Source organism: Peromyscus eremicus, chromosome 22 (genome assembly GCF_949786415.1).
Source record: "Peromyscus eremicus chromosome 22, PerEre_H2_v1, whole genome shotgun sequence".
Lineage (NCBI taxonomy): Eukaryota > Metazoa > Chordata > Mammalia > Rodentia > Cricetidae > Peromyscus > Peromyscus eremicus.
In genome coordinates, this window is record NC_081437.1 from 35,414,909 (window position 1) to 35,433,092 (window position 18,184).

Consider the following 18,184-nt stretch of genomic DNA (forward strand, 5'->3'; position numbering starts at 1 on the left):
CTTGGCACATAGTTTTCAGATTGCGCCCATCTGACCAATGGCTCGGGGGCAGCGAGAAGGCAGGAATGCGGAGAAGCAGCCCCTCTTTCACTCCCAAAGCAAGGCCCCCATGAATGCAGAAGCGCTTCCCCATTGCCCTCCCGTTCCCTCCGCCCGGCCAGTGTCTAAGGTCTAAGGCCAGGCGGACATCGCGATCAGGGAAAGGCTCAAAGGTTTTGGAGAGCCCAGGATTAGTGCCCCGAAGGCCGGAGCAACTCCTCCAGGTCTCCCTGCCCGAGGGGACTCAGATACGAGCGAGACCCAGACACTAAACTCAGGCTAGGGGCGCGGCCTCTCCGCCCCCTGAAGCCCCAGGCCACGGCCCCGGGGCGCTGGAGTTCGGCGCGGCTTGCATAGCTGCGCGCTGAGTCAGCGGGACCCGGCGGGCGGGGGGCGAGGACGTCAGCTAGGCCGCGGGGTCCGGCCGGGAGACGCGGCGGGGACTACGGGGGTCGGGGATCGGAAGGCGCTGCGACCCGTCCCGCCTCACTGCCCGGGGAAACGGGGCAGACGAGGAAGCGAGACCGGCCGGGGCGAGGGGGAGCGGAAAGGAAGCTCTCTGCACCGTAGCGCAGCGCAGCTCCGCGGAGGGAGGGAGGGAAGGAGGGAGGGAGGGGCGGGGCCGGAGGCCAGAGGGGGCGGGGCGAGCCGCGGGGACGCGCCGGGGTGGGCGGGGCGGAGGAGTGGGTGGGTGGACGCGCGCGCGCGCGCGGCCGGCCGCGGGCGGAGGGGCTTGTGGGTAGCGGCGGCGCGCGGCCGAGCAGGGCCGCGGCGCGGACCGTGTGTGTGTGTGTGTGTGTGTGTGTGAGGGGGAGCGGGCTTGTGGGCGCGCGAGGCGGCCGGCGGCGACATGCGGGCGGCCGGGCGGCGGCCCTAGCGGCCCGAGCCCCGAGGGCGGGGCAGCGCGGCGCGGCGCGGCGCGGGCGCCCCTTCCCCGCTCCCGCCCGCCCGCCGGGTCCTGGCGAGCTCGCGACGGGCCGGGCGGCGCGCGTGCGGCGGAGGGGCGGGGACGCCCGTGTGTGCCTCTCGCTGCTACCCCGCCGGGTCGGGTCGGGCCGGGCGGCTCCTCGTAGACAGCGGCGCGCGGCGGGCCCGGGCGGAAGGTTTCCGCGGGCGGCGCTAGGCCCCGCGAAGCGGCATGAGCCGGCCCCCGCCGACGGGGAAAATGCCCGGCGCCCCTGAGGCCGCGCCGGGGGACGGGGCGGGCGCGAGCCGCCAGAGGAAGCTGGAGGCGCTCATCCGAGACCCTCGCTCGCCCATCAACGTGGAGAGCTTGCTGGTAGGTGCCGGCTAAGGAGGGAGCTGCCCGCCCTGCCTGGCCCCCCGCCCCCCTCTCCCTTGGCACACCCGCCCAGCTTCCGGCTGCTCGGGGGGCTGGAGCGTCAGGTTCCGGAGTGGAGACCCCACCTGGGATTCCTCCGGTCCACCTCCCACGGGAGCGGGTGTCATCCCGGCCGCCCCCTTTCTTGGAGCGCGCCGGGAGGAAACACCCCTGGGCTCCTTCCCGCCTACCCGGTCGGTTTAGGGCGGAAAGGTGGAGGGTTGGCTGTGCTTCCTACCCCCAGACTAGCCCGTTTGAAAGTGTCACGCGGCGTGGGAGCTAGGGTGAAATCGAGGGAGAAAGAAACCCGATGCGCTCCCTGTTGGGAGTTGCCACCTGGGGTCCATGACAAAGAGCTGCCCGCCCTCGGTCCTCCTCGTCAGGAATCTGGGAAGGCACAGCTCAAGTTTGCTGTTTCCAGTTGCTCTTGGACATTCCATAGTAGCTATTTAGTGCATTTGAATTTATGTAAATTAAATTTCCGGAGATTGTTGCTCCGAAGCCAAGAAACGAGTCTGAATTGTAGAATGGGATAACTCTCTCCCCTTCATCTTGTCTTTCCCATAGCATTCCGAAATCTAAATTAACAGTCTCGGGAAGGCTGCTAGATTGATTAAGACTGGAGCTTGATTAAGAAAAGAAACATGTTTTACAATAAACGCCTCATAGAACGCTGGCATATTTCTGGTCTTGGGGGAAGCAATTAAGTTTGGCAAACACATTTTGTTAGTGTGCAGCTAGAGATGCATTTATGGGAAAAAAGTGGTGTGGACATGTATCCTGAGGAGGAGAAGTCGAAGATGATACTCTGGCTATTAGCTCTGGAGGGCTAGAATTAGGGAGGGTGATCAGGCATTCTGTGCCAAAAAGCATGCCAGTTCTGGGCCCTGCTAGGAGAAGCCTATTGACTCTGTGATGAGAAAAACTGTCTCCTCCCTTTCCACTGACTAACTTTTCTTCTGAGGCCGTTGGTTGTCCTTTGAGGTTTCTGGAAACACTTGCAGTGACTCAGTCCTGTTTGGCCACAGTGCAGGAACCGACTAGAGAGTGGATGGATATCTTTCTATCAGATATGTAGAGTGTAGAGATTTTGGCTCTAGGGGGTATTTCTTTTGCTTGGTAGTGGGTTCGTGTGTTCTTGTGGGACAGTTTTTGGAATTCTTTAGTTCAGAGTAGGATTAGTGGCATCACTGCCAGCATTTTCACTTGGGTATTTTGCTAGCAAAGCTTTGATCCTGGCCTAGAAAGTTCGATTAAAAATAGTGTCTGTAAGTCTCAAGGATTCACCAGGTTCATCCTCAATCCCACATAGAAATGTTTCACATTTCACATTCGTTTCTTGTTAGTGATGTTACTCATTATTACTAGGGTTATTCTGAGCTTGGAACTAAGCTGTTTATACCTGTTGACATGGCCATTTTGTTTTATTAAAATATTTCCTGAATTGTTGACGTGGTCAGGAACAGTTTAGCTCCTTCCTTGAGTGTTTAATGCAGTCAAGACCACATTTGTTAAGGCGGCATATCACTGTTAGGAGGGTTGACACCAGGTACTGACATGACAGCAAGCTCACTGCTGCTTTTAGTTGATGACATGTCATTGAGAATCAGTACAGGTATGACTCTGGAGTGCAGCAAGTGTTACTAAGTCAAAATGTGCCCTTTATACCTTAGGAATGGGTTCTTGGTGCCTCTCTTGTATATGATAGAAGTCAGAAACATCACTAAAGTTACAGTAATTGTATCTGTTACATATATTTTATCATGAAATACCAGAGTGAGTTATGTGCTGCCTAGTTTTATGTCAGCTTGGCACAAACTAGAGTCATCTGAAAGGAGGGAACCTCAACTGAGAAAAATGTCACCATAAGATCCAGCTGTAAGGCATTTTCTTAGTTAGTGACTGATGGGGGAGGGCCCAGCCCATTGTGGGTGGTGCCATCCCTGGGCTGGTGGTCCTGGGTTCTATAAGAAAGCAGGCTGAGCAAGCCATGGGGAGCAAGCCAGTAAGCAGTGCCCCTCCATGGCCTCTGCATCAGCTCCTGCCTCCAGGTTCCTGCCCTGTTTGAGTTCCTGTCCTGACTTCCTTTGATGATGAACAGTGTATGGAAGTGTAAGCCACATAAACCCTTTCCTTCCCAAGTTGCTATCATCATGGTGTTTCATCACAGCAGTGGTAACTCTGACTAAGACAAAGTAACATTTTAATTGTGGTAGTAGTATACATGAAATTTTCTACTTAAACCGTGTTTAAGTACACAGTTGGGTGATGGTAAGTACATTCACATTGTGCCAACCATCACTTCATTCATCCTCACAGCCTTTTCATCTCTCCACATTGTACCTCTGTAAATTAGTCTTTAAGCCAGTATTATAAAAAAATGCTCATGAAATAATAGCTGTTACCGCTTTGAAGATTTGAAATAGTACTATGAGCTTTATTTCACAGTTAATTATTGCTTTTCTTAACATTGCTTTTCTTTTGGTTTTATTCTAGAAAATAGATCTTTGTGTGTGTGTGTGTGTGTGTGTGTGTGTGTGTGTGTGTTTTGAGACAGGCTTTTGTTGTGTAGCTTTGGTGTCCTGGAACTTGCTCAGTACACCAGGCTGGTTTTGAACTCACAGAGATAGGCCTGACTCTGCCTCCCATGTGCTGGGGTTAAAGGCAGGCACCACCACTGCCCAGCCTAGAAAAAATATTTGTAATAGTCTGATACAAACACAGTATGGAATTTGGTTACTATATTCAGAACCCTAGAAAGTACCATTGAAAGCTTTATATTGCTAAAAATGGCAAGAGATGATAAAGTATACTAGAATTTTCTGTAATGTTCCAGTTGCCTGCTATTATCATTTTGAGTTTGACATCATGAGTACTAATCACTGCTGTGAATCTATAGGGCTGGATTCCAGGACACTATCAGGGTACAGACTAAATTATCTTGTTTCTTTCAGAGGCTAGTTGCTTTATTTGGCTCTAAAATCAGCAGCTCTTTTGAAGCTGCAGATTGTGAGCTGGTTGGTATTATATAAAAATAGTTTTCAGAGAGATTTGCTTCTGTAATTTAAAAAACAAAACATTTATTTTGTGTGTGTTTGAGGGTGTGTACCCTGCCATGGCACCCGTGTGGAGGTCAGAGGACCACTTGTTGGAGTCAGTTCTCACTTCCTATCATGTGGGTTCTAGGGACCAAACTCAGGTCATGGGATTGTCAGGCTTGATGGGAAGTACCTTTATTCATGGAGCCTCTTTTGAAGGTCAGTGTTGAAATATTTTTAAGGGAGGACCTTAGGTGATAACTCTTTTGTAGTGTTTGAAACCTTTGGGAAAAATATGTGTGTTGTGCTGTCGGGAATCCTTGCTTGCCAGCTGTGTTTTAGTTAACTAACAGATGTGCTGGAGAAAGGTCTTAAGGTTTGTGCTTTGGGATTTTATTTTGTTCTTTTAGAGAGTATGAAGTCATAGTAACCTGTAGTACCTAGGTTTTTGTGAATGAGTAAAGGTGATCAGATATTTATTTACAATTTCAGTGGGTTGAAAAACAAAATACCCATTGAAACTGTTTAACTTTATGTTTTATTTATTGGTTGTGTTTTTTAGGTGGGGTGTTGTGTGTCATGGCACAGGTATGGAGGTCAGAGGACAGTTTGTAGGAGTCAGTTCTCTCCTTCGACCATGGGGATTCCAGTAATCAAACTAAAGCTGTCAGGCTTGGCAGCAAGTGCCTGTAACTGCTGAGCCATCTGGCTGGCCCCCAAACACCTAATTAGAACTGGTACCTGCCAACGATATGAAAATATTACTGTACCGAAATTTTATTTTTGGTAGTTCTGAGTATTGACCTCAAAGCCTTACACATGCTAGGTGAGTATCTGCCTCTGGACTATGGCTCCAGCTCCATGAAAATACGTATCACAGTGCTTAGGATCATTCCATTTAGTGCTGGCCCTTCACACAATTAAAATACAATTACATGTGTTCACTCCTCCCTACAAGTAATGACTGAAAGATGTGATTAAAAATTAAATAGAATAAAAGATGAAAAATTATTTTGTACGTTTATTTATGAAGTAGAGGTGGACATTTAGAATATACAGATTAATTTAAAACTTACATTTTTTTTTTTTTTTTTTTTTTGGTTTTTCAAGACAGGGTTTCTCTGTGTAGCTTTGCGCCTTTCCTGGAACTCACTTGGTAGCCCAGGCTGGCCTTGAACTCACAGAGATCCGCCTGGCTCTGCCTCCCGAGTGCTGGGATTAAAGGCGTGCGCCACCATCGCCCGGCCATTTTTGTTGTTTTTAACATTTTTTTTTTTGGTGAGCAGTGTGTGGAGACCTGAGGAAAACTCTTGAGGACTTGGTTCTCTCCTACTGTTTGAGTGTTGAGATCTAACTCAGGTTTGTTAGGCTAGGCAGTGTGCTTTTTCCTGCTTACTGGGCCATTTCACTGTCCCTAAAACTTGCAAACCGTCAAGAAAATGAATTGGCTTTTAGTGGTATGTGAAATTTACTGTTTAGAACAAGTTGAACCTCTTTTTAGGTTTAGGTCCATAATCCTTTAACTATAATTTTGGTACATAAACAGCTCTGAAAGTAAATTCTTACTAAAACTTATTTATTTAATGGCAGCTTCTGAACCGGTCCTTTTTTTAGAGAGTTTGCAGTCTGTGCACTGCTCTTTTGTAAATAATGATGGATTTCACTGGAGAAATATTAGTACCTTGGTTTCAGGATGCTGTCATATCCCCAAGAAGGTTCTAGGGAATTTACAGCATGTGTACTGTATTACCATTTAAAGTTAAAAAAAAAAAAATCTGTAGTTTGAAGAATCTTGGCCCCAGAGTAAGGCTGGTAGTGTACACAAACTAAGGAAACGTAACTGCGTACGTGTGTGCCCTTGAATAGTTCCAAAGAATAGTGCAAACCTGGATAAGATGGTGCATGCTTGAAATCCCAGCATTCTGGTGCCTGAGGGCAGGAGGATTGTAGTGAGTTTGAGGCCAGCCTGGGTTATATAACAAGTGCCAGGTCAGCTAGGTATACATGTTATGACCCTGCCACAAACAAATACAAAAGAACAATCATTGTTAAGGCCTGAATATTTTATTTTTGCTGAACGTTACTTTCCCTATTGAATTGGTCAGTATTAAAAGATATAGCATGAAAATGTGAATTTTGAAGCATCTTACATCATAGTCACTTCCAGCAGTGTTGTTGGTGGATTCAGCCCTTGTTTCTTCTTTTCCACAGTTCTTGAGCTTGATTGTTCTGTGCTCCACCTTTTAGATTACTACTTTATGGGTATCTCTAAATAATACTACTTAGTTTTGCTTGTCTTCTAAACTTATGTTACCATTTCTATATTTCCATTTTTGCTTTATGGTGAGTGTTGGGGGTTGAAGCTAGGACATCACACATGCTGGGCAAGGTGTCTACACTGAGCTATCCTCAGCCTGTATGTTCTCATTCTGACTCTGGTTTTCAGTTGTGTGATTCTGAGAGCTGTCTCACCTGTGGTTTAATTCATTTTCATTGCCATAATAAGTTAAAGTGTAGCTCCACTCTGTAGATGGAGTTTTTCCATTAGGACTGCAGGTCACTCCCAAATAACCACACAGACACTTAATATTAATTATAAATGATCAGCCAATAGCTTAGTCTTGTTACTAACCAGATCTTACAACTTAAATTAATCCTTATTTTTAATCTGTGTTCTACCACATGGCCTGGTACCTTATCTCAGTACATCGTGTACATCTCTTGCTTCCTCTGCCTCTTGCTCTAGACTCTGGAGACTCTGCCCTTCTTCCCAGCATCCACCTAGTCTGGCTCTCCTGCCTGATCTCTTCCTGCCCAGCTATAGGCCAGTCAGCTCTTTTATTAACCAATGAGAGTAATACATATTTACAGTGTACAAAGATTGTTCCACAGCACCACCCTATTTGAAGGATATTTGGATAGTTTTGTATGTTTCACTGTTATGGGTTCCTGGAACTCATTTGACTCGTTTCCACAAACTTGTATTGGGAATGGAGTTGTAAACATTGACAATGGACAGCTATGTACCACTTTACCGAATCTTCTCAATTCCTCCTTTACCAAATCTTCTCAATTATCTCTTTACCCATTTACCACTACAGCTCTTGGTTTTGGTCTGCTCTAAGTTAGAGGCTTAATGTAGGTCCTTATATTTCAGCATGTATTTCGTTAGGTCAGAATTCAGCTGGTCAGAGGATGAAGCAGGAGGACTGTTATGAGTTCAAGGCTGACAACAGCTACATGGTGAGAAGGGCCAGCCTGAGCTACCTACAAAACCAAAATAAGGAGGAAAAAAAAGATTAAATTTGCATAAAGTGAAGTGCACAAGTCTTAAATATACATAGATGATTTTGAAAAAAATGTACTGTGATTCAAATCTTTAAAAATACAGAGCATTATTACCAACCCAAGTACCTTTTCAACCAACTTCACATCCATCCCCTCCCTCTGTTTGTGTGATATTTTTTGTTTTTGAGTGTGATATATTTTGTTTTTGAACTAAACTTTTATCTTTTCTAGTACTTGATACAAATGAGATTGTGTAGTACATGCTTTCTTGGCTTTGTCTGGCTTCTGTACCTTAGCAGATGTTTTGAGATTGATGCATGGTATTTTGTGTACTAGCATGATATCTCTTTATTGCAGATTAAAATTTGTTGTATATATAAATCACAATCATTCAGCTATTTTTTGTTAACTAACAGGGCTGTTAGTTTTATTGAGAAAGAGTCTAGCTAATTAGCCTAGGCAGGGCTCAAATTTGTGATTCTCCTGCCTCGGCTACCTGAATGCTAGGGTTACAGGTATGGTCTACCACGTCTACTTCTGGTTTGGTTTTTAATAAATATTATAAATTTATATATATTACATAAACATAATATTATAAATTTACATTTATAAGATTTATATAACATTAAAATTTATTAATATAATAGTCAATAATATAAACATTAAAACACAGATTTTAAATTTAATAATATTGTGATATAAATATTATGAATTTATAATATATTCTAAAAGAATTTAATAAATGTTATAAACTGGGGTATGGTGGTGCACGCCTTTAATCCCAGCACTCGGGAGGTAGAGGCTGGCAGAGCTCTATGACTTTGAGGCCAGCTTGGTCTAAACATTGAGTTCCAGGCCAACCACAGCTACATAGCGAGATCCTGCCTTTTAAAAAAAATTGTGAGGCCGGATGGTAGTGGCACACACCTTTAATCCCAGCACTTGGAGGGGGGGGGGGCGGGCAGAGACAGGTGGATCTCTGTGAGTTCAAGGCCAGCCTAGTCTACAGAGTGAGTTACAGGACAGCCAGGACTGTTACACAGAGAAACCCTGTCTTGAAAAACAAAACAAAAAAAATAGTAATAATAGAATAAAATAAAATAAAAATTTCGATTAGTGCTAAGCCTTTGTAAGGTTTATTTTTTATTTCTCGTGTTGATATTGAGGTAGAATTGCTGTCTCCCAGGGTATATGTATATTTGCTGTTTAGGAAATGGCCAGATCTTTTTTAAATGGTTACATTATTTTACACTTGTGCCAACAACACACGAGGGAGGATTCCAGTTGTTCTGCGTATTCCCTAACATTAAAAAAAAAAAATCCTTTGGTGGGTAGTGGTAGCTCATTGTATCGTAATGTGCATATCCCTGATGACTACCATACATACTGGCTATTTGTGTGTGTGTGTGTGTGTGTGTGTGTGTGTGTGTGAGTGAATCATCTGCCCTTTTGAAAAGTTGGACTGTCATCATACACGTTTTTATGTGCTAGACATAGAAATGATTTTGTGTATAAAGGGAATGCTGTGAAATTTGTTTTGTGAATGTTTTTTTCTCAGTCTGTGGTATGTATGTTTTTAACCAGTTCAAAAAGGTTACTGCTTTTTCTGTCCAAGTAATTGTTACCTAGCCTTATGGCATGGAAATACTCTTTTGCTTTTATTCTAGAAGCTGTATGATTTAACATTTATATATAGGTCTATGGTACATTTCACCGTGTTTAGTGTGTGGTGCACGTTAGGAATTGAGGCTGATTTTCTTTTCCTTCACGGAACTATCTAGTTACCTCAGACTACTCAGCTTTTTTTTTTTTTTTTTTTTTTTTTTTTTTTTTTTGAGAAAATTGTTTTTCCTTTTTTGCTGAGTTGCTTTAGCATCTTTGCTGAAAATCAGTTTACTAATAGACTTTTGTGTTTTCTTAATAATCATCTTCAAGTCCTTAGTCGTGGTTATGTTGTCTAATCAAGCTTTATTTAAAACCCATTTCTTTTTAGTTTTTCTCTGGAAATGGCTGGTAAGACAGGAAGCATCTTATACTTAAAATTATTCTGTACTTGCTGTTTGTGATGAGGTTTATTGGGGAAGATCAAGTTGATGGCCCAGGATGACATGTCATGGAAAATCCAGAGGGTTGGTGGGGTGCCTCAGTTGGTCCTTGCTGCCAAGCCTGGTGACCTTGAGTTTGATCACTGGAACCCACATGGTAGACAAAAAGGAATTGACTCCCACAAGTTGTCTTCTGATCTCTACGTGTGCACTGTGGCACATATACAGTAAGTGTAAAAAAACAAAACCCACAATCCACAAAAGGACACTTACCATTAGTGAGCTTGTTTATTATATGGAGCTTAATATGCAAGTTAGAATCAAGTCATGGTGGCTGCCTGTCTTTATCCTGTACCCTTGCTGGGAGCTGCTGTCCTTGCTGTGCTTTCCAGCTTCTTCAAGGTATGATTACATTATGTAGATGTTCTTGGGCAGGTCTGCAGTTGGCTTGTTATAAATGACCTTCATTTACCTTTTTGGAAAATGTTCTGTTCTCCCCATTCTCATATTCTCTTTTTCTTTCTCTGGGATGTTAGGATTGCTTTTTGGTTCCTTGGTGTTAACTCTTGAAGAATATTTCTAAGTTCAAGGGGACTTTATGGCTTGTTTTCCAGGTACTAGAAGTGCTTTACAATTGATCATTTTATATTTAATACCCTAGTTTACTTTATTCGGCAGAAGATTTTTGAGCAATTTTAGTTACAATATAAGTGATAGAAAATTTAAGGGATTATAAATTGGGAACTAGTTTCTTTTTTTTTTTTTTTTTTTTTGTTTTTCGAGACAGGGTTTCTCTGTGTAGCTTTGCGCCTTTCCTGGGACTCACTTGGTAGCCCAGGCTGGCCTCGAACTCACAGAGATCCGCCTGGCTCTGCCTCCCGAGTGCTGGGATTAAAGGCGTAAAGGCGTGCGCCACCACTGCCCGGCTGGGAACTAGTTTCTCATACTTCATTATTGAGGTTAGTTACCTTCTTTTGATAGAAGCAAGCGTACTTTAATGCTTGGGTCATTTTGCTGAGGAATTCTTACAGTATTAAAGTATTTTTTTTTTTTTTTAATACTTCCTGGCCTTTGTGGTTACTTACTATTGTTGTTGAACACAAGAGCTCACCATGTAGCTGACTAGTCTAGAACTCCCTTTCTAGCTCAGGCTGTCCCTGAACTCATGAACCTCCTGCCTCAGCCTCTTGAGTGCTTGGGGCTATGGGCATAGGGGATGGCACTTTGCTTGTGAGTTTATTTTTATTTAATGCATAGAATGTAAACTGTTAGGGTATGTAGATGCTTTTGTCTTTCTGTTATGTTCTTTAGCTATTTGTTGAATTAAACAGTAATTCAGTTTTAAGTAATAGAAGTGATATCTTTAGAGGTGTATTCCCTCTAGAAGTGACCCCAAGTAAACATTTTGATATGTTCCTGTCGTTTGGCTCTGGTCTATCCATAAGAAGGAAGGTAGGCAGACATCTGTATGCTGAGAGGATCCAGGTTTGGTCAGGTGGAACTGTTGGTCTTGTAGGAAAAGTAAATAGTCATGTAGGCATTTTCTAGGTTGTACTGAAACTGTGTCTAGAGAAATAAAAACTAATCCTATTCTGTGTTCTATGTGAAGTAAAGACACCATGTGGTCTGAACAGCCTTTAATCATTTGTCATCTGTTCCCTGCACTAGCTTCTAGTTAATCACATCTAGTTCCCTGTGGAGTCAGGTGATTCCTGGGTTAAGTCAGCGTTCATGTTCAAGAACAGGTGAGATGCTGGTGGTGTCTTTCAGGTTAACCCTTTAAAGAGCATATTGGCTCTTAGTAATAAAGCGATATTTGCTTATTAACAAAATTGAAAAAAAAAGTCTCAAAGGGCATGAAAGATTTTGATCAAGAAACCAGATGTCTCCCAGCACTCGGGAGGTAGAGACAGACAGATCTCTGTAGCTAGGGCTACACAGAGAGAACTTATCTTGAAAAAACGGGAAAAAAAATTCAGATGTCCTTACAAAAAAAACTTTAAGACAGCAATCTGTTTACTATTATTTTAGAACAACTGTTATTACATGTTACATTTATTTGTGTGTGTTTGTGGGTATGTACATGCCATTAGGAAGTCAGAGGACAATTTGTGGGAGTCTCTTCTCCTCCTAAGGGATTCAACTCAGGGTATCAGACATGGCAGCAGTACTTTCACATACTGAACCATTTTGCCAACTCCATGATTACTAATGTTTTTATTTGGCTTTTAACTAATGTTTATAATATTTCTTTTTCTAATAAATGTAAATGCGTATGCTGTATTTACAGTAGTTACAGAAATAAATTTGAGTTAGAGTTATTATATATCTTCTGGTGGTGTGCAGTTAGAGAAAGGGAATAATATATAATACTGTATTTGCTTATAAATCCTTCCTAATAATTGGTTAGATATATAAATATAATTTGCAGGTATAGACAGTGTGCATGCTTCTATCTCTTATTGTTCTTAGACTAGGTCTGAAACCAAACTCTGGCTGATTGTTTATTAGCTTTTTATTTTCATCAAGCTTTTTTGTTTTGTTTTGTTTGGGACAGTGTAGCTAGAGTTTTCCTGCCTTGCCCACAGTCAGGACAAACTTCTATCACCCGCCAGTCCTACAGCCTCTCGGACCCGACCGAGTAAACACAGAGACTTACATTGTTTACAAACTGTATGGCCTTGGCAGGCTTCTTGCTAACTGTTCTTACAGCTTAAATTAATCCATTTCCATAAATCTATACCTTGCCATGTGGCTCATGGCTTACCGGCGTCTTCACATGCGGCTTGTCATGGTGGCGGCTGGCAGTGTTTCCCTCACCCAGCTTCCTGTTCTCTCAGTTCTCCTCTCTGTTAGTCCTGCCTATACTTCCTTCCTGGCTACTGGCCAATCAGTGATTTATTTATTGACCAATCAGCAACACATTTGACATACAGACCATCCCACAGCAGGACAGGGTCTCTATTATGTAACTCTGGCTGTCCTGGCACTTGCTATATAGACCAGGCTTGAACTCAACCCACCTGCCTGTGCCTCCTGAGTGCTGGGAATAAAAGAGTGTGTTACTACACCTGGCTCATCAGCTTCATTGAGGTATACTTTATATCCTATAAATTAATACATTTTAAGTTTGTAATTTAATTAAACTGTCACCACAGCATGTTCTCATTACCCGTAAAATTGTATTGTGTAGGTTCTCAGTCACTCCTGACTCCAGTCCCATCTCCAGATCTGCTTCTATAAGTTTATCTTTTTTGTAAGTTCTACATAAATGGTATCATATAGTCTGTTAGTTACTTTTCTGTCGCTGTGATAAAACGCTACAGCCAAGGCACCTTGTAGAAGAAAGTTTATTTTGGCTTACAGTCCCAGGGAATAAGAGCCCATCATGGCGAGGTGGTGTAGCGGTAAGCGGCAGGAGTGGAAGCAGAGACAGGAAGGCGAGAGAGCTCATCTCCCCAACCACAAGCAGGTAGTGTCAGCAAACTGGAAGTGAGGGAGGCTTTTTACTCTCAAAGCCTACTCCAGTAACATACTTCCTCCAGCAAGGCTGCACCTCCTAAAGGTTTACAGCTTCCCCAAACAGCACTACCACCTGGGGTTGTTCAAATACCCACACTTGTGAGGGACACTTCTTTTTTAAACCACCGCACACATATGCTGTCATTGGCTCTGGCTTCTTTCCCCAGCATAATGTTATGAGGTTCATTTGTATTGTAGCATGTGTTAGTATTTTGTTCTTTATTATTGCTGAATGTTATTGCATGAACTATATATTACATTTTGTTTATGGATTTATAATATGTGAGGACATGTTTTTATTTCTCTTGGATAGATTCCAAAGAGTGAGATTGTAGAGTCATGTGGTAGCTTATGCTTAATTTTGAGAAACTGCCAGTATTTTCTAGAATGGCTATGCAATTTCACATTCTTTCCATCAGTAAATGATAGTACTTGTAGTACACTTTACTAGTAACAAGTGAATTTCAGTTGTGTTCTTTCTTTAAAAAGAAAAAAAGTTTCTTACTCTGTTGCCTATGAACTCCTGGGCTCAAGTTATCCTCTGGCCTCAGCCCTGGTACAGCCAGGACAACAGGCATGCTCTACCATGTCTTGCTTACTTTTTCTTCTGAATTTTACTAGTGTGCTGTGAATGTGGTCTAGTTTGAATCAATATATTTAAGTTGTTTTTATGGAAAGAGATGCTAATCAAATAATGAAGAAAGTTTTTTTTTGTTTTGTTTTTCATTTTTTTTTTATTGGTGTCCTCTGAATCTGAAGTTACAGACAGGTATGAGCTGCCATGTGGGTGCTGGGAATTGAACTCGGGTCCTCTGGAAGAGCACTCAGTGCTCTTAATCCCTGAGCCACCTCTCCAGTCCGTTTTTTTGTTTTTAATCAACTTTGTTGTAGAACCTTTTACTTCCGAATAATGAACAAATCTTGTTGAACTGTGTAAATTCAAGTACTCAAAAGGTAGACCCAACTGATTGGGCTCTTTCCATTCTCTTTTCTCTTTCTCTCTCTCTTTTTTGAGACAGGGTTTCATGTTGTAGCCCAGGCTGGCCCCAAATTGTCTTTCCTTCTGCCTTAGCCTCCCCAGGGCTAGGATTACAGGCCCGTACCAACATAGTTTGTTTAGTTATTTTTAAACAACACATGTTGAGGACTTGGGATAAGCATGACCTTTCCACTCATTTGATTCTGTTTCGGGTTCACTTTTTAATTTTATTTAAACTGTGTTAGGAGTAAGACGATACACATTCTGTCGTATTGACCCAGGTAGAGTGCTGTACCTTTGTTTTCTACGTAAAGATCGAAACACTTCTTCTGTTACTTTAGTAACTAGTCTCCTGTAGAATGGCACCTGCCGGGACATAACTGTTCATTGTCTTTGTCTTTATCATTGAAGACTGTGCAAATTAGTCTACAGATTACACAGCTCTTCTTGTTTGCAGGTGGCATTGTGTGCTGATTTGTGGGGTTATAGTATCTGCACATTTTGGGGTCTTTTCAAGATAGAGGGTTTTTCTCAGATACTGCCTTATTTGAGGATTCTCTATCTGCATAGGACATTAGTATTTTGCATTAGTATTAAGCATTTCTTAATCTAGAAGCCACACTTGCATTTATTGAAATTCCAGTTTACCCTTTTAGCTTTAGCTTAGATGATTGTAATTGTTTCAAGTTTTCATTAAATATAACCCTTGGCTTTATTAAGAATCAGAGGGAAATTTTAGCAAAGAATTCTTTATTTAGATTTTTCTTTCATGTTAAATTTATGTTAAAGATAAATTAAAATTATTTTTGGTTGTAGTTTTTTTTTTTTTTTTTTTTTGAGACGACTACTACTCAGATATCCTCTTCCTCCCAAGTGCTGTATTTAAAGGACTGTGCCATTACACTACCTTGGTTTGTGTGTGTGCGTGTGGGAGGTATAATATCTTAAACATATAAAATACAGTAGCATATGTGGTGATATATTGTGTCCTCAATATATTGTACACCCTAATAAAGCTTATCTGAAGATCAGAGGAAAAAGCCAGACACTATATTAATCATAGAAGTCAGGTAATGGTAGCACATGCCTTTAATCCTAGCATTCAGGAGGTAGAGATCCATCTAGATTTCTGTGAGTTCAAGGCCACACCAGGAACAGAGCCAGGCATGGTGACACATGCGTTTAATCCCATCACTAACCATAGAGATCTGGAGGTCTGTACAGACAGACAGGAAGTGATATAGCTGGGCGGAGAGAGGAAGTGAGATGCAGAACAGAAAGGTATATGGGTGTGGATATACAGGAAGTAGCTTTCTTTGGCTGAGGATTTCCAAGTGATAAGAACATGGCTGGCTTCTTTCTGCTTTTCTGATCTCTCAGTTTTTACCCCAATATTTGGCTCCAGGTTTTTTTAAATTAATAAGACCGTTTAGCGATTTGTCTTATAAGCATAGTTGTCTTGAGCTAATTCTTTTTTTTTTTTTTTTTTTTTTTTTTTTGGTTTTTTTGAGACAGGGTTTCTCTGTGTAGCTTTGCGCCTTTCCTGAAACTCACTCTGTAGCCCAGGCTGGCCTCGAACTCACAGAGACCCTCCTGCCTCTGCCTCTGGAGTGCTGGGATTAAAGGCGTGCACCACTACCGCCAGGCGAACTAATTCTTTCAAGAGCTACTGAAAATGAATTTTGGTATGTTGAAATTTTTTTTATTTTATTTTATTTTACAATACAATTCAGTTCTACATATCAGCCACGGATTCCCTTGTTCTCCCCCCTCCCGCCCCCTCCCCTTCCCCCCAGCCCACCCCCCATTCCCACCTCCTCCAGGGCAAAGCCTCCCCCGAGGACTGAGATCAACCAGGTAGACTCAGTCCAGGCAGGTCCAGTCCCCTCCTCCCAGGCCAAGCCAAGCGACCCTGTATAAGCCCCAGGTTTCAAACAGCCGACTCATGCAATGAGCACAGGACCCGGTCCCACTGCCTAGATGCCTCCCAAACAGATCAAGCCAATCAACTGTCTCACCCATTCAGAGGGTCTGATCCAGTTGGGGGCCCCTCAGCCATTGGTTCATAGTTCATGTGTTTCCATTTGTTTGGCTATTTGTCCCTGTGCTTTATCCAACCTTGGTCTCAACAATTCTCGCTCATATAAACCCTCCTCTTTCTCGCTAATTGGACTCCCGGAGCTCCATCTGGGGCCTAGCCGTGGATCTCTGCATCCAGATCCCTCAGTCATTGGATGGGGTTTCTAGCACGACAGTTAGGGTGTTTGGCCATCCCATCACCAGAGTAGGTCAGTTTGGGCTGTCTCTCGACCATTGCCAGCAGTCTGTTGTGGAGGTATCTTTGTGGATTTCTGTGGGCCTCTCTAGCGCTTTGCTTCTTCCTATTCTCATGTGGTCTTCATTTACCATGGTCTCCTATTCCTTGTTCTCTCTCTCTATTCTTGATCCTGCTGGGATCTCCCGCTCCCCCAAGATCTCTTTCCCTTGACCCTCGCCCTTCATTACCCGCACTGATGTCCAGGCTGTTCATGTAGATCTCATCCATTTCTCCGTCATTGGGCGATCCCCGTGTCTTTCTTGGGGTCCTGTTTTCCAGGTAGCCTCCCCGGTGATGTGAGTAGCAGTCCAGTCATCCTTGTTCCACATCTAGTATCCTCCTATGAGTGAGTACATACCATGTTTGTCTTTCTGAGTCTGAGTTACCTCACTCAGGATGATTTTTTCTAGATCCATCCATTTGCCTGCAAACCTCATGATGTCATTGTTTTTCTCTGCTGAGTAGTATTCCGTTGTGTATATGTACCACATTTTATTTATCCATTCTTCAGTTGAAGGGCATCTAGGTTGTTTCCAGGTTCTGGCTATTACAAACAATGCTGATATGAACATAGCTGAGCAAGTGCTCTTGTGGTATGATTGAGCATTCCTTGGGTATATGCCCAAGAGTGGTATAGCTGGATCTTGGGGGAGATGGATTCCCAATTTTCTAAGAAAGCGCCATATTGATTTCCAAAGTGGTTGTACAAGCTTGCATTCCCACCAGCAGTGGAGGAGAGTTCCCCTAGCTCCACATCCTCTCCAGCATAAGGTGTCTTCAGTGTTTTTGATCTTAGCCATTCTGACAGGTGTAAGGTGGTATCTCAGAGTTGTTTTGGTTTGCATTTCCCGCATACCTATGAACATATAATTTTTGACAAAGAAGCCAAAAGTGTACAATGGAAAAAAAACATCTTCAACAAATGGTGCTGGCATAACTGGATATCAACATGTAGAAGGCTGCAAATAGATCCATATCTGTCACTGTGCATAAAACTTAAGTCCAAGTGGATCAAGGATCTCAACATAAATCCAGCTACTCTGAACCTGCTAGAAGAGAAAGTAGGAAGTAGTCTTGAACGCATTGGCATAGGAGATCACTTCCTAATATAACACCAGTAGCACAGACACTGAGAGAAACAATCAATCAATGGGACCTCTTGAAACTGAGAAGCTTTTGTGGAGCTTTTGTTGTGGTCAACAAGGCAAAGCGACAGCCTACAGAATGGGAAAAGATCTTCACCAACCCCACATCTGACAGAGGACTGGTATCCAGAATATATAAGGAACTCAAGAAATTAGACATCAGAATGCCCAACAGTCCAATTAAGAAATGGGCTATAGAACTAAACAGAGAATTCTCAACAGAGGAAACTTGAATGGCTGAAAGACATTTAAGGAATTGTTCAACATCCCTAATTATCAGGGAAATGCAAATCAAAACAACTCTGAGATACCACCTTACGTATGTTGAAATTCTTACAAAAGCTCTTGAAGTATTAATTGAGGTGATACTCTTGTAGGAATCGTTCTGTGAATATCCCCCTGTTGGGGATCCTTCTATGGAGATCCTCCTGTAGAGATACCCCTGTCAGGTCTCCTCAGGTAGGTCGACTGAGGTAGCCAGGACTTTGCA

At 43.0% G+C, this 18,184-nt stretch overlaps 1 protein-coding gene across 1 annotated transcript in view; it reads left to right on the forward strand.

Moving 5' to 3' along the window:
- Positions 1 to 1,162: 1,162 nt before the first annotated feature.
- Positions 1,163 to 18,184, forward strand: part of Rock2 (Rho associated coiled-coil containing protein kinase 2) — a 103,962-nt gene continuing 86,940 nt past the window's right edge. Inside the window, 1 exon segment of the mRNA XM_059248192.1 lies at positions 1,163 to 1,318. Within this exon segment, the coding sequence (XP_059104175.1) occupies positions 1,178 to 1,318 (141 nt within the window). The 5' untranslated portion in view covers positions 1,163 to 1,177.